Here is a 21,617-nt window from a genome sequence, read left to right on the forward strand (position 1 = left end):
TCTTCAGGAAAAGATGGAAAGAAAGAACAACAAAGGATCCAGAGAGGGACAGTGAAAGTAAGCTCATGTTACCCCTTTAAGGAAAAAAACTGATGGAGTTATCAGAATGGAATACATTCTTTCAGGTTTGAGTTCCTTGAACCTCTTTCTCTTTCAAGTCAACCCACAGCTGTTTGGAACTTGGTCTTTTTTTTCAAACAAGATTCAGAAAGTCCCATAACTTTAAAACATAAGTAAGACATCATCAGGCAGACCTCGTAGCCAAACAGTTCGGTGTCGTTGATAACAAATCTGGAAGGGCTTTGTCTTATCAGAAATCCCTCTCATCCAACAACTAAACAAGACCTCTCCTCCATGTCACACAAACACACCCCTTTACCACAACTCAGCCATCCAACACCCTCATGACCCCGCCCCCCACTTAGATCAGAACCACAGTCAGTGTTGAGGCATGTGCCTCCTCCTCCACAGTCGGACCAAACAGTAGGCTGCAGTCTGTCCACACACAGCTTCTTGTTACTTATTTATAGCAACTTGTTCCCCAGGGGGATAAAGTAATTGAAACCAAATGTGTTGCCGGGACTGATACAGGGAAGTGGGTCGGTCAACCCACCCATTCCTTCTTCACCACACAAAGATTGTAGAAAGGAGCGAGATTTAGAGCAAACAGCCTTGGAAATCACTTTTCTTGCAATTTCCTCTCTGAAAAGAAAGTTTCCCCGGCTCCATTCTTTCCAAACTTCTCCATTCACAACAAATGAAATTCACAGCGCCGCCTCAGTCTCAGGGGCTCTGCATTCTGGAGCTGTTATAATATTGTTTTTCCTCTAAGCAAGTGAGGACAAAGTGGGAAAGAGAGAAACAAGGAAACTGCAAACTAACAATCCAGAGAGGGTGTCTGATTTGGTTCACTTTTGGAGATCACAAAGAAACAGCACTGAAGCTCAGCCCATTTCCCCGCCCACAACAGCCACACCAACAACCACACCTCACGAGAAGTTTAAACAAACTTACCATGTTTGCTTTTTTCCTTCCTGTTTCCTCCTCTTCCCTCTCTTTACTTCCTCTCTCTGCACTCCCAGTGAGCTCTGCTGTAAGCCGAGTTGCGTCAGGCAGATAAAAAGTAGACTGAACTGCTGTTAAGAAGCTGCATGAGGCCTTCACTGACCAAGTCAAAGTCAGGCACCCACCTCTCTCTGTCTCTCCCCTCCCCGCTGCCTTGCTCTGCTGTCAGCTTTTCCAATAACAAACCGCTCCCCGCCTCTTTTGGCCCAGTCCCTGAGCTGTGAGCTGTTTCCTGGATGCTTGGTGGACTCCCGTGACCCAGCTGTCTCCCTCTTTCTTTTTTTTTCTTCTCCTGCTACGGAGAGTCGTGTTGCTCCGGCCCCTGAAGTCCTGCCTTCTTGCCAGATATAGAACCACAGACACATGTGGGCTTCTGGTTTGAAGTTTGAGGAGGCGGGGCTTTGCATGTGAGTGCTGTGTTGTCATGACGACCCCTCCTTCTCCAGCAGACTGAACCCTGCCTCTCCTGGTTTTTATTAGTAAGTGTTGTCGGGTATTTAGATGTTTCCCATGTGTTGGGAGTAAGGACAGCAGCAGACGTCTACTGGACCGTAAAGGCATTTCTAACACTTTTCATGGTTGGATGGAATAATGGCTGTGAAAGATTTGAATCCCCTCTAAATATAAAAACTCTCTCTGGTTATGATTTCACTTCTGTCTATAGCTAATATTCTGCAGGGTGTATGAAGTGACTGGATGTAAACTGAGGCTTCAGATCAGGGAACGCTTCAAACAGTTCTCACAATTAAAGTCTGAAAGTAGCGAGCCGCTGCTTCTTGTTGTTTCATTTGTAGTGCGGCTACAATATCTTTGAATTCGATTGTTTTTTGAAGATGATCCAAAACAAAATGGATCCTGATACTGAGAGCTGAAAAACGCTGAAATCAGGGTGCAAGCAGCACTGAGCAAGCCCTCAAAGCGTCAGGTGTGTGGCATGTTGAGTGAGCTGTAGCCTCGGTGTCTTTGACAGACAGAGAAGTCAACATGGCTCTGAGTTTTCTCATGCATGAGACACAACTTAAAGAGCAGTGTGTAAATCAAGTGGAACCATCAGTGTTGTACACTGAAGTGGCTGTGACAGTCGAAAATTCTGCAGTTCCTCAAGTGTCCACTAGAGGCCGGCCACAAAAGCCCGGGAATCCCCATGAGGTCTATTTTGAAGTGTCTGTTTACAGCAGAATGGAACATGTTCCCGGTCTGGTTCAGAGGGGGTTTTGGGAGGTGACTTTTCTTCTGTAACACATTCTTTTTTCAATTTATCAAGGTGAGGGTTAAACATATATTTGAATAATAAAGGACAGGGCTGAGTTGAAAAGCTTGCCTCAACCCACCTCTTTGCCTGTGTTCAGGTGAAAGTTAGCGTACGCCAGTATTTACAATATGGTGCCCGCCTTTGTTGCGATTTAAAACTTCTATTCAAAAATCAAAGGATGATCTTACAGAGACTACATCTACGTCTTATACAGTCTATGGTGTGAAACAGACAATAACAGTTGTGTAACGTTCAATGACTCCTGTGTTAGAGTCAATACGCTTCCTCTCATGCTTATCTAAGAACGCTGCAGGATGCTCATTTGTCTACAGAGCTGTCAATCATGATGTCACATCTGCTCCTTTAGAATCAAATAACAAATTAAAGCTTAATTTATTTGAAAAATTCACACATGCACCATACATCAGAACTTACTCTGAACACATAACGGTTTGAGATAAATGTATTTGTATGTATTTTGGTTTTCTGGTTTAGCCCGCTAACAATCTGTCAACATGGAGGAGGCGGGCTTTATGACCTATACTGCAGCAAGTTACTGAATAGAGCTCAAAAAGTTTTGGCTGTTTCCTGCAGCTGAGAAATATTGCTAAAATCTGATCAGTGCTCTTTTTAAGACCTTGATACGTTAGTTCACACTTTCATTTTCTCCTGTTTAGGCTACTGTAATTCCCTTTATACCTGCTTAAGTCAATCATATTTACATCGCTTACAGTTCATTTCAAAATGCACCCGCCAGATTGTTTACTTAAACCAGCCGTCAGTCCCATAACAGCACCACGCCACTCGCTTCCTGCTAAATTCAGAATTCATTTCAAGATCCTGTTAATAGTACAAGGCACTGCATGGGCTTGCCCCCAATTACATCTCTGAACTCCTCATAATCTAATCTACTCCTCGTCCACTCAGATCATCTCATCTGGGCCTTCTTTCCATCCCTCACTCTAACTGCAAAACAAAAGGTGATCATGCATTTGCTGCCTACGCCCCCTCCCTCTGGAATCTGCTCCCTCAATCCATCAGGTCTGCGCAATCTGTAGACAGCTTTAAGAAGTTACTCAAATCTCATTTGTACCAAAAAACGTTCATATAACCTAGAATCTGTGATTGTTTGTTTATTGCTATGTTTGTTTGAAACATGTATTCTAATTCTGTCTTGCTTGTTTTTTTTTCTGTGCATGTGAAGAACTTTGTAACCAAGTGTTTTAAAATTGCTATATGAATAAACTTTTACTTACGTACTTACTTTTATAGTCTATGTTTGGGACTTTGAGTCTTTGAATTCTATGTTTTTAACTTTAAATCTGAAAAATGTGATATTTTTTGGGAGTTTTGCACATTTTCCCGGTGTGCAATCCCCGTCCCCTGCCTCTGCTTCCCCTGCCACTTTTTACTGCCCCTCTCGCTCGACCTCGGGCCTGTCCCCTCTGACCTGATGAGGTGCTTTGCTCAGGACTGTAGTCCGGATCAGAGTCTAAAAATCTCTCACCACGGGGGCTCTGACAAGCAAAAGAAATGAATGACATTTAGCAAGTCATACAGAAAATGTAGATGTTTTATAGCTTTTCCCCTGATATTGTGTCACCGGTACAACTAGATAATGCTAGCTTGACAGTTGTGAGTACTAACAGCAGCCATGTTTGTTTGGGTTTTAACTTTCACTATGATAATGTTTTGGTGTTTTCTTACCACTGAGTGAGACATGAGTTGACGTAGTGCAAAACACACACGATGTACTGAGGACCGGTTTTGAATCAGTCACGATAATATGGGCGCTCAAGCATGTGAGCGGGGGCGTCATTTTTGATGAGCTCCGAGGGGGAGGGGAGGGGTTAGACGGAGTCCTGAGGATATGCTACATTCAAATTCATGCTAGTTTTCCGAGACTAAAAAACAACCCAAGTTTTAAATGAGTTGTGAAGTGGAGTTTTCTGAATATCATTGATGATTGGTATTTCTGTTATTCCTGAGGTTTAGTTGATCGTCATAAACACTACATGGTGATTATTGTGCACATTTTCCAGTCAATCAGTTTGCAACATATTTTTAGAAGGAAACGCCAAGACCATAAAGCCTCAGCGAGGTGAAGTATGCAACAGTGAGAGGGCATGCATGTGTGGGTGCAAATGTTCTACCGTCAGCGCATAAGCTTAGACCAGAGAAAAAGAGAAACGATTTAGAGAATGCAAATTCCTCTCCTCCACTTTTATGTTCTTTGGCCTGACAGCGAGGGAGGAAAAAATCTCACAAAGCTTCTTCTACAAAGCTGCACTTTCTTTTCTCTCCCCCTTCTTCTGCCTCCTCTCTTCCTCCCTCTCTCTTCAACCACACTGATCCCATTCTCCCTGCCTGCTTGTTTGTGGTGAGACTGATTCTGTAGGTTAGAGGAATACTTCATGCTTTGATGTAACATCCAGCAGTTTCACAGTGCTGGGCCTTTGATAAGAAAAGGCAAGGTGCTTTATTATTAAAACAGGTTCAAACTCCCTTTATGTGCCTGTGAGAGGGCTAAGCTGTAGATGTGTCCCTGTCCAAAACTCACCAACAGTTTTTAAGCCAGGTAATTTCCACAAATCGGATTCTTTTGGCTTTTTTGTTTCTACTTTTGACTCCTCCAGAAGCAGCAGTGAAAATACAGCTATTCCACCAGTAGTACTAGTTAGAAGAAAAAAGAGAAAGGAATAACAGAGATCATTGTCTATCAGAGAGGGTCAGCCCTGAATCTTAAGCGTGCATGTGGGACTGAGCCTGCAGACACCGGGGGAACCGCACTGTTGTTCCCTGGGCTGCAGCTCCGGCTCCACTTGATGATGTATTAATCAATATAGAAAAGAAAAATCCCTAATAGGCCTCTGGTAAGGAGAGGAGAAATGCAGAGAGTCTCAGTCTCATAATGAAGATGTAGTGAAGGCAAATACACTCGGGAGGTGAGACAAAAGATCTGATACACAGACAGATTTTTAAACAAGATTTGAAAAGAAAGAGGAGAAAGTGAGGGCAGAGAAAGTGAAACTAAAACAAAGACATCCATTTATTTCACAGACTCTCACAGTTGAGTCATTTTCCCCATCTTTCTGAGGTGCAGTCTTTTTCAGATCATAAATATGGGAGTCATGTTACCTCAATCAGACTGGTAACCTTTCGCTTGGATCGCAAAATACATTAACCGTCTATATACTATCCTTAAAATAGAGTTGAACTGAATCCCTGCAGTCTGTAAAAAGGTTTTACTTTACCCTGAGAAAGAGGAGGCTGCTGGGGGCACTGCACTTTTACCAGTAATTAGTCTGATCGATTGTGTTCTGTTTACATGCTCCACTATAAGCCATTAGAAACAACAAATAAAAAGGTCAAAGATGAGCAATATATTGAATCAAACACTCTGTTTACATCTGGTAGTACATGCACCCAGGGATCAAAAGTGGACAGAGGTATGGCTGTTCACACTCAGAATTACAAACAGCTCCACAACTGACTCTAGTGGCATCTTATTAACCATCAAATGACCAAAAACGAGTGAAAACTCAAAGCAGAGAGGGAAAGAAGGAGCGCTCATGTGGACTGTAGACTGTATAAATAATAGACGTAGTATCTGTGAGCCATATTGGAAATGCTGAACTCAACCAAACTTAGCGGGAGGTAAAGAGGCGGGGTTTGAGCCTCTCAGCCAACAGCTATGTGTGCCTGTCAGTCAATATCTACTGAACTGTCACGTTAGAAAAAAAATCACCCCTGTACAGTGTGTGCCGATAGAGACATAAGCTACGTAGACCCAAGCGTTTTTTGAAACCAGGCTGTAAACATGTTTATTTCTGCTGTAAAGATCGTCTTTTTTGAGTTGGTGTCTATGTGGTTTCCGGTGTTTATGCTGCAAGCCTCAAGCGGATGCTCGCTGAATTGCAGTTTATAACACTTCCGCATGGACTTCATATTTTGAGACCAGAGGTTACCGCTTGGTTGAAATGAGTTTACTAGTTCAGCTCCTCCCTCCTTGTTTTTATTGGACTGGAGATTTGATACAGGGAGCTGCGGCAAATATAGGATGACGTCAAACGCGGCATATGTGCACCAGGTTTGAATGCCGGTCCAGGAAGACGAAAATATAAAACTGAGCTCTAATAACACGGTAGATAGACGCGGAAGTCAGGGTGGTTTTAGTCTCTTGTTGTGTGTCTTATAGCACCTCTCAACTCTGTGTAACCACGTCAGATCCAAACTCCAGTTCGGCTGGGAAGGCTAAAGTAGCTGGTGTTTCTGACCTGCTGATCTTACCCTCTGACTGACTGACTGACTGTATCACGTGACTGACTGGGAGATATTATAGTTCACATATTATTATGTGAACTGTTTGGATTCTATGTTTTTCCTCAGAGAAGAGTGAACTGATCTCAATTAATGCCCGAGAGGGATTTTTGTCTTTCTGTTGTTTCCAAAAAAAAAGGAGTATTAGTGATGTTGAATTGGTTTCCCTATATTTTATTTTGGGGGTTTTGGGGAGAAAATTTCAAAACAATACGGTGAATCACAGTGAGATGGTTGTTGTTGTTTTAAGTTATATTCTTTTGCACCCTGTGTGGTTTTAATGTGTGTATGACGTTTTTGTTCAAAAACAAACAACTTTTGTCACGGTTTACCCTGGCTGGCACCCCACTAAACTAACTAAAAGAAAGAATAAAATGGTGTATACCTTGGAAAACCGTAACCGTATTTTAAACTTCTTGTTGCTGGACCTGTAACAGTGCAGGTTGTGCATTGGGAGGAAATTTGAAACTTTTTGTCATCTAAAAAGAAGGCTGTGTGCATAAAATGCAGAGGGAGGTAGAGAAGGGAGAAGACAACACTCAAAATAGAAAGTAACTGCTTCGCTTAACAAAGCATGGTGGATACAAATCACGGTAGACCAATGTAGTAGTTTACTGTTGAGATAATAAATATTGTGGAGCACTAGTTTGACTAATATGACAAAAAAGTGACTAGAGGAGGGGGTTAGACATGTGTCTCAGCGATTAGGTTGCAGACAGTGAGTCTGTCCGTACCTTCCAACTATTAATGCAACTGTTGGCTGAGCTCAACTACTGTACGGTATAGTCCTAGAAGGAGCTACACATCTGCATTGAAACAGCACATTGCTGAATGCAATGGAAGTCTTCAAGCAGGAACACAGTTTAAACCTTTGTCCCGAAACAGACCACAACTTATTTGGCATTTCAAACAGTCCAAAATCAAGGTAGTGCAGAATGACATCAGCAACAACCAGGAGAATGAAAAAGTTCACATTAAACAAGAGAAGTCAGACTTAAATCAACGGGACAGACGCACAGATGGACATTTTATCTGATCACCTGCAGCCGAGCACGTGTCAGCCACCACACGTCACATATGCAAGGCTACAGAGGTCAGATATCTTAAGTGGCTGGATGGTGTCTAACTTTTATTTTTAGATCAACATCAATTCAAAATTCCACCCTGCATGATTTTCAAAGCACCCACAAAGCAGCACATGCTGCTGTGTACATTTTTAGTTCAGTTTAGTTCAGTTACACAACACTTCAACTTTATTTAACATAACACGTCACTGAGATTAAGAGGCTCTTCAACAGCAGTGTCCTGGCCAGGATCCTGAATAGCATCGCATCTAAGACTTCAAACATTTATCATCCTGCTCCATACGTCCCTCAAAGTCAGGTTGACAGCTAAACTTTCTGCAGTCTTCTATTTGGTTCAGTCTGAGGTCACCTAGTTAGAAACTCTGTGTGACTGTTGCTCCGCCTTTTTGATGTATAATTCATTCAATTAGATCATTTCTTCCTCAGAGAAATGCTTGAATAACAAATAAACCAATCTGTTTGTTTCTGCAGATTTTTCTGTCTGTGTGTAAATCCAGGTCTGGATGAGAGAACAACCTCTGTCTTTGTTTCTCACTATGTGTGTGTGTGTGTGTGTGTGTGTGTGTGTGTGTGTGTGTGTGTGTGTGTGTGTGTGTGTGTGTGTGTGTGTGTGTGTGTGTGTGTGTGTGTGAGGGAGAGAGAGAGAGCTTTGATGGGAGAGTATGTTGGACATTGCATGCCACTCTCTGTGTAGTTTGTCCATCATTCATCTATCTGTCAGCCTCAGCTCTTCCATCTGCCTGCGTGTCCCTCCAGGTATGTTGCTGCATGGCATTCCCGTAGTGATACATAATGAATGTTGTTGTTTTTATTGTGTCCTTGTGTGAATCATACCTAAGGCACAAAAATCCCCAACCTGCCGAGTGTCTGGATGCTTCCCAGCCTGCATCACTCTTTGTATGAAAACAGCCAATTACAGGCCCACGCTGGCCCTGTGACTGGGTTTTAAAGCTGCTCCAAATGCATGCCACCTTGTTTGTTTGAATATGGATTGTGTCACAGATGTCATCATGAATAAATACAGTTATTTATTTCAAGGTCCAGCTGAAACAATTGGTCTCTCTTGTTTGGTCTTCCTGTAGTCCACATCCAAGCCTAAAAATTTCAGACACTGAAGCCAAATTTATTATAAAAGCCAAGTTTGCCTCATTTTCTCCCTAACAATCATCGCAATATCTGAGAGTAGACGTTGACAAGGTGATAATCACAATCAGATTGAAATGTTTTGTGGGAATGGACCAAGCGTCCGGAGCAGCTTTTGCAGGGCCTTTAGTTTTACTGCTCAATCTTATTGCAGCACGATGCCAAAGAGGTTGTTTATTCCAAGAGTAAATCCATATTTCCATTTGTGATGGAAATCATTACCTCATATTCCTCACTCCATATATTTCATGATTCTAAACAAATTATTTCTATAAATACAGGAGGATCCGAGACCGAGCGGTGATAAAACCCTCTTGGAAGCATGACCATAAAGTAATTTTAGAGAGATGACTCAAATTTATTTTGCAAATGCTGTGTGGTACTGATATATGGTGCGTAAGCTATTACCTTGTTACTCTGCACAAGGACATGCTAATCTCAGCTGAGCACAGAACAGGGTGAGGAAGTAATAACAGAAAGACAAAGTTAGGCATTTATAAACCTGAGCTCTTTTTTCCACATATTTTGGTCTACAAATGACTCACAGGTGAGGAGCTGTTTTGAAACCGCTCCAGTAGATCACTTTGGCAGGCAGACACGAAACCGGCTGTTATGGCTGCTGCATAATCATTCCAGGCAAATGTGCATGACAAAAGTGATTCACCAAAAGTGCATGTTTTGTCACTCAAACGCTCACTTTGGTTTTTAAGTGTCTGACATTATCACAGAAAGGAGTCCCAAAGAGATGAGCCTTTTTGTTACAGAGTAAGATGCTTTTAAAACCAGAAACAGGTTTCATGTCAGTCTGTGTAAATCCTCAATTTAGAACACTTTAAAACAACAGGAGTCTACTGGTGCCCCATTGGATGAGTATATTTGTTTTATCGTGTGACTTTAGAGCTCAGTATGTTTGTTTGGAAACAACACAATGAAATGACAAAGACATCAGTTAAGGCGATGGTAGACACAGAGTATACATCACGATGCAAGTTAAACAAGACCAAGCTTTCTTTGAGTAAGCTGGCACAACAAAGCCTGAAGCCAAGGGCTCATTTATGCTCCCCTTATACACAACAATAGATCTGTAAATTTTCAATGGTGTAATCGTCAAAGCCCTCATACTTCCATGCATCCTTTGATTTGGAATGGACATTAGGAAATAAATCCACTAGAGGTCACCGCTCAGATGTAAAGATTACCCCCAAAAAAAGAAGTGGAATCAAACGTTTGTGACTAAAACAAACATGGCAACAATGGAGGAGATATCAGACGATGATCTGTGAGGCCTTTAAATACTTAACAACATGTGGATGAAGAATTCAAAGTGTGAACAGAAGCCCCCAACACGCGTAAAATACTGAACCCTGGTTTGGACTGACCCTTTAAGACTCGTAGGTGAATTCTGGGTGTGGATAAGGCTCATGCAGTGAGAGAGATGTGACAAATTGTCACTGTGTTAAAATAAATTCAAGTGGAGTGCGGGAGTGTTGTATGAGTAACTTGTGAGATGATGAAATTTGTTTCAGGAGACTGATGGGGGTGATGCCTGAGTGATCAATCCATCAATCTGAAGGCTTATCAGACATCAAACCACAGCGCAGAGTGACGTCTGTTCGAGACAGACTTCTGAAACTCAGATAAGACAAAGAGAAGAGGCAGTCCTGTGTTTTAACTTTCCAATGTCAATAGTTCAGCAAGTTTTCTGCAGCCCATCATTAACTTTATCTCCATTTACAGATGTAATACTCAAGAAATATTTTAAGCCCCTCATAATAGGATACATGCAGGGTAAACATATCAATGGGGATTCGAATCCTCTCTGTCACTGTCTACTTCTTTAATTTCCTCACTTCCTCATTCCTGCTGACACAGCTGTAAAACTTCAGCACTTGAAGGAGCCGTTCAATTTGGCCGTTCCAATGTCCTCTCCTCCTCAGGTTCATTTCCATGGTAATTAGTCATTTTGGAAGTCACCTCGCCTGAAAACAAAGTCTTGATCGGCCAGTTGTCACAAGCAGCCACCGCTCACCGGGACAAGGGGCGTGACGTGAAGATAATAAGTCAATGCTACTGTGCTATCATGTATTTTATCTTTTATTAAACAATAGTACAAGTATCCATTAACAATGATCATTTGGATATTTCAAAGCTGCTTCCTGCATAGGAACAACGTTTTATTGTCTTTAGATGAATTCAGCCAGCAGCCACAAAACAGGTCGAAATGGTTGCTAACTGCTGCTTCAGTGAAGTGTGCCATTAGCCTTCCTCCTTTATAAGTGCTTGTTGTGGCCCACTGACAGGCTCAGGTTGTTCTCAAACTCTCTGACAACATCATATTAAAAAATTCCTGCAGAGGCGGAACTTGTTTTTAAAGGATGAGATAAATTTTTGTGTTCAGAAACACTCTTTACATTGCTCTTCAATAACCCTGTTACAATCACAGACATTTCAAAGGATTTATAGCTTTACGCCAAATAGCCGACATCTAGCTACATAAGATTAATTGCAACTCAGAGGTGAGGTTACACCCACAACAGCTGGGAAAAGAAAACCTTGCGCAGTCCTTCTGTCTTGGAAACACCATAATTATTTGTCTTTCCATGAGGTAAAAAACTAGAATATAGTGGTGATTTTGCCACTATGCCACTGCAAAGACTAGTTGTACTTAACCAAGCAACACACCTCTACCAAACTAGCACTGCAAACACCAGTGACCTGAGTGCAAGCTCACATTAGCTCTGCAGACCAAGGAGGAGTCACTCCATCCAAGCAGCCAAGACTTATTTTTAAATAACTGCCAGCTCTACAGTCTGTAAACCAGAGAGGAAGAAACAGACTGATCATAAGGTATATTGTTGAAGACATGGTTCACATATGGACTGTTGGATCTGCTGCTGCTGAGAACTAATGACACAAATAAGGCTGAGACGTATGAGAAGCAGGGTGTTTAATAAGAGTATAAAGCAAAAATAATTCAGTTAGTAGGTCTGGTACTTTGTGATGGTAGTAACTGGTCAGTGTAACAGATTGCTAATTTTCAGTAACTTGCACTGGTTGACAAAAAGCGTAACTTTAGCTCCCAGAACAAAGGAGATGGGGTTTTGTTGTGAATGATAAAGTAAGCCTTCAAAGTCATGCATGGATGCAAACTAACTGACCCACTGAGGGCAATGGTAGACCAGCAACCTCTGAGCTCTGCACGGTGAAACTGTTTCACTAAAAGAGGTCTATGGGAGCTGTTTCTGTTTTTTCAAAAAAGCATATATTCTCACGCATCAAAGTCTGTCTTTGTAGGAATCCTCTCTGCAACAATGAGAATTTAGGATCACCTTACAACCACTACACTGACAACAGTTTCTGGCTAAAGTAATCAACCGTAGCTTTCTAAACTTTTGCAAGCAATGTGCTAAAGTGGGCCAAAGTTTAAAAATACCAGAGTCCCTCTGTACTGCAGTGTTATTGAACACTCTGCTGTTAGAGCTGATTCTTAAAGGAACAGAAGCATTGCTGAGGTTTTTCTCAGTAGCCTTCTTATTCTCAACATTCACTGATTCATGTAACGTAATGTATTATTTACAGTTTAGACATATTTCCCTCTTCTCTGGATATCATTGGTGTGTCCCCTGTAATCTGTTTCCTCTCTTTTCTTGCCTTCCTTTTCGCCGGGAGCCATGTCTTTTTCCATCAGTGGAAGTGAACTCCGTGAAATCTCTGAGAGCGATCCGAAATCACGAACAATCAATGAAACTGTCAGTCACCACCAGCCGATGCAAAGCTTGTATACTCTAGTCATATTCCCTCTCTGTTGTACGCCTTCAGCTATCTCAAACACTGACTTTTTTTCTAAAAACATGTTACAGTGGCAGTCATTTATACGGCTTAGAGGGGATTTTTACTGTATCACAGCTCGACAGAAAGCACTCTTATCCATTTTCACAAAACGCTGCTGTGTGCAACAAACAGCCCCACTGTGTTACATTTTACAGGAAAGCATCAGTAAAGTTTCTCCACATGCATTTTTAATAAGTAACAATGGCCTTTGTGCTGGATGTGCAATTTAGGCAGAAATGCTCAGTGAGTAATCATAATAAGGTTTATGCCAAGAGCGTCCCAGTGAGCTGTTGTACACTTACTAAAGCACGCTGACAGAGTGTGAACGAGGTCTTTAATGGGTCAAGCCCGGGATGGAGTCAGCTCTATCGTTAAAATAAATGTCCAGCCATGTGTAGTTGGGGATTTTCTAAACACAAAGTAAGCTGGGGACCAATTTTAAAAGTTTGGGCCACGCTCAGTGGAACTGAATGTGCATTTAACTTAAATAAGGATGGTTTTCCATTAAATTCTCATTAGCATCTGGGCTACAGTGACCATGGAGACATTGTACTGCTGCAGAATCAGGGCTGTTAAAGGGACTGTCTTTACACTTTATAATTGGGGGAGAAAAAACAGTCATGACTGTTGTGAACTCAGGGATAAGTTCTCACAGAAGTGTAAACGTGAAGTGAGATCCTTTCGCCATTAGGATTGTCATATTGCATCCTTGTTGCTGTCATTACTAAGCAATGTGGCAAAGAGTACTTTCAGACTGACAGTTATCCATATGCCTGGTTGATGTGTAATTACTAACGTCTTCTTCTTCTGTTAATTCCAAGCAGGCTGCATTCTGTATAGTGTAATGCTGCCCCCAAAGACAAGGTGGATGTCATGCAGCACCACAGCGTTTTCAATCAGAAATGTCAGTAACTTGGAGTAAATTACAGACTTTGCTTTTCTAGTGTGAATGCATCACACCAAACAGACGTCAGGAGTTAATTCACAAATCAGCAGATGTCACCAGGTTATGTTAATCCTGTGTGCATAGACCTTAAGAGTGAATTTTAGTATAATCAAACACTGAAAAGATATATTTCTAGATTACCCTGATGGTTATTTCTCAATTGCAGGATAGCCAGCCTTAAATCATTCAAAGAGGATGAATCCAGAATATGTTGGCTGACTTTTACTAAAGGCTGATTACTTTAAATTGTATTAAATTGTTTTTGGCCGGTACTCTCGCCCATTGTTGGCCAGTAGAGGCAAATGCAGGTTAAGAACACTCAATCATGAGGCTATTTCATCTATTACATATATTCTATATTTTGGTAGATTTCCCGAAAGAACAAAGAAGTTTGAGACATGCTTTGGCCAATCACCACCCGATCAGTTGCTCCTGATGTTCGGATAAATCTCTGGCATGTCAGAAATTTTGGTCGGCTGACTGCAGACCCTCGCACAGAGACCAGAGTCATGAGCCGACTCCCCAACTTCAGGGTGTTTTCTTTCAGGATTGCAGCAGAGGAAAATGGTAGACAGTGACTAAATTCATTATGGCATCAAACCAGGAGATGTGGACAACTACAATATAAATACACCAATCAGCCATAACATTATGAGCACCTTTACTATCTAATGCAACACTAACAACACCAGCTCTACTGTTAATTATACTTTAACAAAGCATCTAAATTTTCATTGTGAAATGTGATAATTGTACTTTATCATCATTGTTTAATTTATGTACTCTTACTTCAACTTCTTGGTGTGGTAGTGTTCACTTTATCGACAATACTAAATGCGCTGTCCTGATTCAACACATTCAGCGTGAGCACTCGGATCGTGCTTGACAGACTGACCGCAAATGAGCACATGAATCGAGAGCTTCGGTCTTGTGTTCACTCATAAAGTGAGTTCAGTTTCCGCCATGACATTTTTAAGATTGTACAGTATGCGCCCTGCACAAGATATGAAATCAAAGATGTCCCTTTGGAGGACCAGATAAGTGCAACTGAAGGCTTATCAGATTCCCAAAATGTATCCAACAGTTGAGAGTGCAAACAGGGTACGTTTTTTTGTGAATCTTGTTGGTCATAAAGAAAATATATTCAACTTTTTGGACTAGATTTCCTGCCCTACATGGCAAGTTTTAGTCGGGGAAGGTTTCATCATTTGGGAGACAGGAGGGAGCAGATTTGAATCAAAACAGACAACCTGGGGCAGGTTAATAATCACATTGCTCACACCAAGCCCAGCCAGACTCCGGCCATCTGGTTAGCTTATAATAGACGCTGTTCCTGCCCACTGAAAGAAACAGAGGAGGTAGGAGTTAATTTGGTGGCATAGGCAGGAATCTGGTGGAGGATAATGATTAAATGTGAGTCAGTTTGAGGAAGACTGCAGTGCAACGCTTGCTCCCACATAATTAAGATATGAGCTACGGGTGACAGTGATGCTAACGAGGATGGTGGCATTTTTGCCTCTAAGTGTGCGGAGGCTGCCAGCGTGACTGACAGCAAGTCTTTACAGGGTGTCCTTATGGTTACACAGACTCCATGAAGTGTGACAGAATTACAGAGCCTGGAAGACCGAGTTAACATTTTGGAAGTCAAAGAAAGTCAAAGAGGAAAATGCTAAGAAGGCTGGTTTGTTGCTAGAAAATGCTTCATGGACGAAGATGTCATTGATTGACACGTTCTTGCTGATCGTCTTCTTCGGACCACAAATTTGCTCTAGGCTTCTTTCAAAATAAAGGGCAAGAACCCCACTTCTCTTCAGTTTGGGCAGTGACTATTCAAAATGGCATGAAGGGAGCGCTGCAGTTGACTCGAGGTGTTGTGGGCCTAACTGAAAATACGAACGAAGGGAGGTTCCTACTTGATGACCACCATTGGACTGGCACCAGCTGCCCGTCTATCTTCCTGTTTTGGTTTTTGGGGACATTAGGGGCAGTAGCATACATAATTCATGGCATGATAGGATGGGTTTCTTGACTGAGTGCTTGTGTTTCAGTTGAAGGTTGTCTCATATTTCACACTTGGCTGATAGGCTGCAAAGGCACGAACTGTGCAATGACAGGTAGGAGACAAGGGATTGTTTTGTCTCTTTATTGTTAAAACAAGAGTCAAACACCTGACATTACATGGATTAAGTCTTAAATGCTTCAGTATTTTGAAATAAGTCATCCTTCCATCCATCTATTACCTATACCACTAATCCAGTTTGAGGTTGCAGGAGGCTGCAGGCAATCCCAGCAGAATGCAGGGAATTAAGTGTGACATGCTTACACCCAGATTCCACTCGTATCGCTTAAACAAAGCCAACGCTGTGGAAATCAGGGTTTGAGAACCTATTCCATTCTGTAACCTTCAGGCCACCTACTGCTCAGGTCACCCACCTTTACATTTTCCTCAGCCCACTTTTATTTTTGACGGATGCAAAATGGTCTTCTATATGCTGCTAGAGGCAGATCTAGCCTCTCCCTGCCTCTCAAACAGCCGAGTATGTCACTGAAGGGCAAAATGAAGGTATCAATAAATGCTGCTGTGACTCAAGGTACCCTGTCCTGCTTTCCTGGAAATCCATTGCATTACAGCCTTTTACTCAACATCTTTGCGAACAGTTCAAGGCAGTATTCATAGAGTTCTTGTGCTAATAGCTGCTGTAGCCTTGTTCTTATAGAATGCAGAGTTGACCAGCATGATTCATATGGTGTTGGCTTCGTGTTTGCGACTTCAGTTGAACAGGTGAAAGTTTGATGTTGTGAGGATGTGGAGTTAAGGTGTTAGACTTTCTTTAGAAATTATTTTCAAAGTCCTTTAGAAATGATAAAACATCCTGTATAGGTGAGGACGTGAAAGCTCTGCAGGAACTATGTACTTCAACCTTGAATTCAGACTACTTTGTCAAGCTTCTCTGATTTCTTTTGGGCGAGACTTTCTGCACCAAAAACTCTCCATTGACAACTTACTCTGCCCAATTAAAGGAAAATAGTACTGCTGCTTCTCTGGTATCGACCTGCAAGAATACTGTGTTGAGTGACTTGGAAATTCATCAAACTAAATGATTATAAATCTTCATTGAAAGTGGACTCTACTTTAGTATCTTATCTGATAAATTATCAGTCCTGTCAATCCCACCCCCAGGCAGTCCTCCAGCAACATTCTCTAACTTTCCCCTTTTCACATCCTTCTCTGGCCGTTCCACCTACATTGTTTGAACAGAGACAGAAGAGAAACATATTGCTCCTATTATATCCTGGCGTTTGGTTTTCCATAGAAAGCAGTGATTGTGTTTCCGTTGGAGCGCGGTGATGTAGATGATGGCTTTGGCAGGCAGCAGACAGGTCTGCTCTGATGAGCTAACACTCAGCTGGAGGAGAACAGGACTAGAAAAGGCATGACAAATGGTGCAGCGTTTAGCGTCGCTTGGCACCGCTGCCGAGGGTTCATTGAGTCAGAAACGAAAAGGCCGTCTTTGTGGGGTGTGACTGCCGCTGCTGGATGACAGATTGCATTGTGGGTCCTCTGAGGGAAGCATAGAGGGAAAGATAATGGTTATGAAATAAAAGTCTCCCAACCTGTGAAAACTGACAAAATGTGGGGACATAAACTGCCAGTTCCACTTGAAATATTTGGGTACACAACAAAACAGGTTTGCAAAAAACGTCACTCCTAAGAAGTTCATTCACTCAATTCACCTTCATCTTACTAAACAATGTTGTGTTTGAAAAGACATATTAATCTGTAAGCAAATGGCATTTCTGGCAAGGAGCGTCACTGCTTGGCGTTTCAGGGAACAAGATGACAACCTTGCTTTAAGACGTCAATTAACTTTCCACAAGGGGACAAACAACTCTTCCTCCCTCAGATTGGGACTTTACTTGATTGCTGTTAATTCCCTCTTCTTGCTGTCTGCTCATCAGAGGGGATTTGTCAGATGAGCTGAACAGAACTTCCAAATTAATGAAATTCGATCTTAAAAGTAAGAGAGGAAGCTGCTGTAAAAGAGCTGTGAACATGAATTAAGCCTACAATACACTGGAAGACTTCTGAAAGACATTCAGAGGTCTGAAGTCTGACAACCTCTCACATCCAAAGACATTTAGGTCTATATTAATTTGCAAAGACTGTCTTGCATGGTTATTAGACTCCAACTATACTCCTGTTGAGATTGTTTCCTCTCATGGTTTTGGTAGAAAAAAATAAGCAATGGAGCAGAAGCAGTTTTTGGTCACAGCGGCAGTCCTGTGTGTGCAGGAATTGTCTTTATCTGCAGTGATTGAGGTTGTGCTGTTAGCTGAGAAAGCATAATGACCTAGCATATTGTTGGCAAGGCGTTTCAAACCTCCCTGTTCCTACAGACTTTCACAAGCTCTCCAGAGCTAACCACTGTTATTACAGCACAAAGGTGTTGAACTGCTACATCATTGGCAATCTTCAGCTCATTCAATGTCACAATATGATATCCTGACGCCACACACTGAGAAACCATGTAAAGTGCTTGAAAATAGATTTAGTTTTAAGCCTGATTTATACTTCTGCATGGGTGTAGTTTCACATAGCTCTGTGCTGCACCTACATAGAAGCCTACATTCAGTCTGACATGCACCTCCTCAAAAATGTAGCTACGCATTGAAACAAACATGTGCATAAAAATCCTCCTGTCCTCTGCCTACACTGATTCTGTGGCTGAAACTTCTGCTCCAATATCTCCTCTCTTTTCTTATTTGCAATAATTGCAGTTCATCAGCTTGTCTTTTAAACTCTCTGCCATTGTTGTTGCTGCTGTGTTGACTGTCACCAACCCTCTGCCTCTACACTGCCCCTATTGTTCATTTGCATCCTGCATCTACATCATGTTAATTTTTGAGGACATGCACAGCCGATGTGCTAATTAGACATAGGGAACCCGTGGCAGCCATCAAGCTGAGATATTAGAGGAGTTAAAAGTAAGTATGTCCATCCTAAGAATGCTAACTGAAGATGAATGAATCATCTTGTAGCTGTACCTGATTGTCAAGAAGACTTTTAGTGCATTTATTTGTTAACTTGACTCTCTAAAAAAAAAAGTACAATCCCTCTGCAAAGCTTTGACTTAAGAGAAAAAGCAAGAGAACAAGCTTTTAAGGATCTGCAGCACAATGCAAAACAAATGCGTTCCACCAAGGACAGCCAACGAATGAGAGTGCTTTCACAGAAAACTGAGAAACTCAACAGGAACACAACAATGAGTTGCTTTGAATGTGTCCAAGGCTCAAAAGAACCTTCAGGCGAAACAAAGTTACACTGGAAGTTGTCACAGCTTGTCTTAGTTATAAAAGATTGTGAGAGGACATTAAAGTTAGAGAAAAATAAATAAAAAGTAAGAAATCAGAGCTTAAGCGCTCGTCAGAGAAATCCACATTCAAAGGATGTATTAGCCGAGCGCTGGAGAGGACGCAGAAGAGAAGCATTGGAGGGGATATTTCAGGGTTTTAGTGAAGCGAACGGAACCAGAAACAAAATTAGAGACTCAACGCTGCAGTGCCAAGGACAAGAACATATAAACAGGAGCATGAAAAGTCTGGCATCAGCTCCCCTGAATGTGAGGCCTCTCTCTGAGCATTTCGCCAACTGCTACATTTTCCAGCTCTTTCCTTGTGACAAAAAAAAAACGCTGTTCCACAAAACAGGCAGTCAGGGCCGTGCTCGTGCCAACAGTGAACGCTTGTTAAACAGCGCAAGGAACATTTATTGTTCTTATTTCAATGAGCTACATTTATTCTTTTACACGGCACATACACTGTACTTCAGGGTGATGAAGGTCAGATGTGATGTGTTTGGAAAGACGAGCTTGAACTTGAGGTGTTATAGTTTGGTAATGAGGTTTCAAAGATGTAAAGTTTTCTAACAAGCCTTAAAAGAGAATGTCATAGATGTCATTTAAAGGGAGAAAGGTCATACAATACTTTACTTAGTTGTTCAAAATCAAACCTGGGCTGTTTGGTTGGTGTCGGCGTCATCCAGGGGTCTTTACCCTCTAGCTTTGTGTTAGCATGTTACCTTTGCAGGTGATTAGAAAGTGTAGTGGCTATTTGACTGTGTCAACTGTACAAAACTCAAAACTCAAAACTCAAATCAAAACCAGCCAGGGGCACTGGGAGAGTGGATCGTACACGGTGTCCAAAGAGGGCCAATGTCCAGCCAAGTATGCAGTATTTTTAGTGGTTCATTGAACAACAAAAAAGGGAGTCTCTCAAACATTAGGTGACATCTTTGTGCTTTCAAATCTCCCAGTAAAAAAAACATTCCCATTCCCTGGTGTCGGCCCCTCCTATCTTACCTGCCCATCTTTATACAGGTAACCCGGTGCAAAAAAATTCAACCTATAAAAGTGAGACACGAAATATATTAATAACACCTAAGGTTTAAAAGTTAATCCTAGAATTACCTTAAATGAAATAACAATAAATGGATTGATTAAAATAGAAACAATCAAATATATGAAACAATGTAAATAGCTCCAACAGAAAGATTAGATATCGAGTTTGCAGCAGTAGAATGTGTTTTCTGTCCAGGGCACAGTTTACACATCACCGCCACATTATTATCCTTTAGCACAACAAATTCAAAGTTACGCACATATCTCCAAGCCTCAGAAGATGCCTTTAGAGTCACTCTGCTGTTTTCACTCTCCCCTTCCATGAACTCGAGCCAAAGTCAGATACATCCTGTGAGTAAGATCAGAGATGGTTGTGAAAGCGTGCATGAAAAGGGACCCTTCGTTAAAAAGTTTGTTAAGAATCATCCCAAATTAGCAGAACTATATATTTCATTTCAGCTTTTCAGGAAATTACTTTTACAAACCTTTTGATCATGTTGTTTGTGGAATGAAGGATCATGACAGGTTTCAAACAGGTTTCTCTTTTCAAATATCCAGAGGAGAATTGGTAGTTGCAGTTCCCTTGTATAGAAGCTTCATTGAAGTACTTAAATAAGAAACTATGAAGGAAGAGTTGGAACTGTAAAGAGAAATGGATGTGAAAAGAGACAAAAGGGTGTCTGAGTCTGTCTCCTGTTTGCTGCGACAGAGCTCCTCAAACAAACCAAACTTTGATTCTGAAGCAATCTTCAAACTTCCGCACAAGTCAGAGAATATAGTCAACAAACCGCTGCAGATAAGATTGTATTTTAACACATGAAAGCTTCTAATCTTGAAATAATTCATTTGCAGTTTTTATGTACAGACTCAGTTTTAGGAAAGTTCTTACCTGTGCACGCTTGTGCACAAGCTTGCTCTTAAACACACACACAAAAACACACAGTTCTTTGAATTCCATATGCCCCGTAAAGCTCCCCAAACTCCTCTTCTTAATTCTTCCCTTCAAGAGCAAAGCCAGGGGAGTAATCCACAATCTTGGGATCTTTTCTATTTAGCTTCCAAATGCAAATAGAAATCCTTGTTCTACAAACGGCTTATTGAACGGCTCAGGAGGAGAGCTGTTGCTTCTCATCGGTGTGCAGCAGAACGCTGATGCAGAGTTTCATCCATATTGCTGAAGCTGGGACATCTCTACCAGGTTTATTATCTACAGAGCAGGATGTTGTTTCTGATAAGCAGAGAAGATCAGAAGATGCAGAGTGTAAAGCTATATTTTACCATGAAGCAGAAACATCCAAAAAATTTAAAAAAATCTATTTTCCCTCTCCAAAAAAGCCCACTGCAGGGCCCTTGACGTGGAGTGGGACTAGGTCAGTTGCTATGTCATCACCTCCATCCTCTGGTGGAGCCATAAGGTGGATAAGGTGTTCTTGCCTTTCCAGGGCCGACTTCTGCGGAATAACAACGAGGGCTGCTTCTGCCATCTGCTCTGTTGACACAGACCTCCCACCCTGCTTAGCTCGAGGAGGATCTTAAGGAGTACTCCAAGGTATTTCAGCTGGCAAATCATCTGAGAC

General features: G+C 41.7%; 1 protein-coding gene across 1 annotated transcript in view; it reads right to left on the reverse strand.

The window, feature by feature from the left end:
* Positions 1-1,204, reverse strand: part of sgcd (sarcoglycan, delta (dystrophin-associated glycoprotein)) — a 195,706-nt gene extending 194,502 nt beyond the window's left edge. Inside the window, exon 1 of the mRNA XM_034684491.1 lies at positions 1,015-1,204. Coding sequence (XP_034540382.1) covers positions 1,015-1,017 — 3 coding nt within the window. The 5' untranslated portion in view covers positions 1,018-1,204. The remainder of the gene's footprint in view (positions 1-1,014) is intronic.
* Between the last annotated feature and the right edge of the window lie 20,413 nt (positions 1,205-21,617).

Source organism: Notolabrus celidotus, chromosome 5, assembly GCF_009762535.1.
Source record: "Notolabrus celidotus isolate fNotCel1 chromosome 5, fNotCel1.pri, whole genome shotgun sequence".
In the NCBI taxonomy this organism is placed as follows: domain Eukaryota; kingdom Metazoa; phylum Chordata; class Actinopteri; order Labriformes; family Labridae; genus Notolabrus; species Notolabrus celidotus.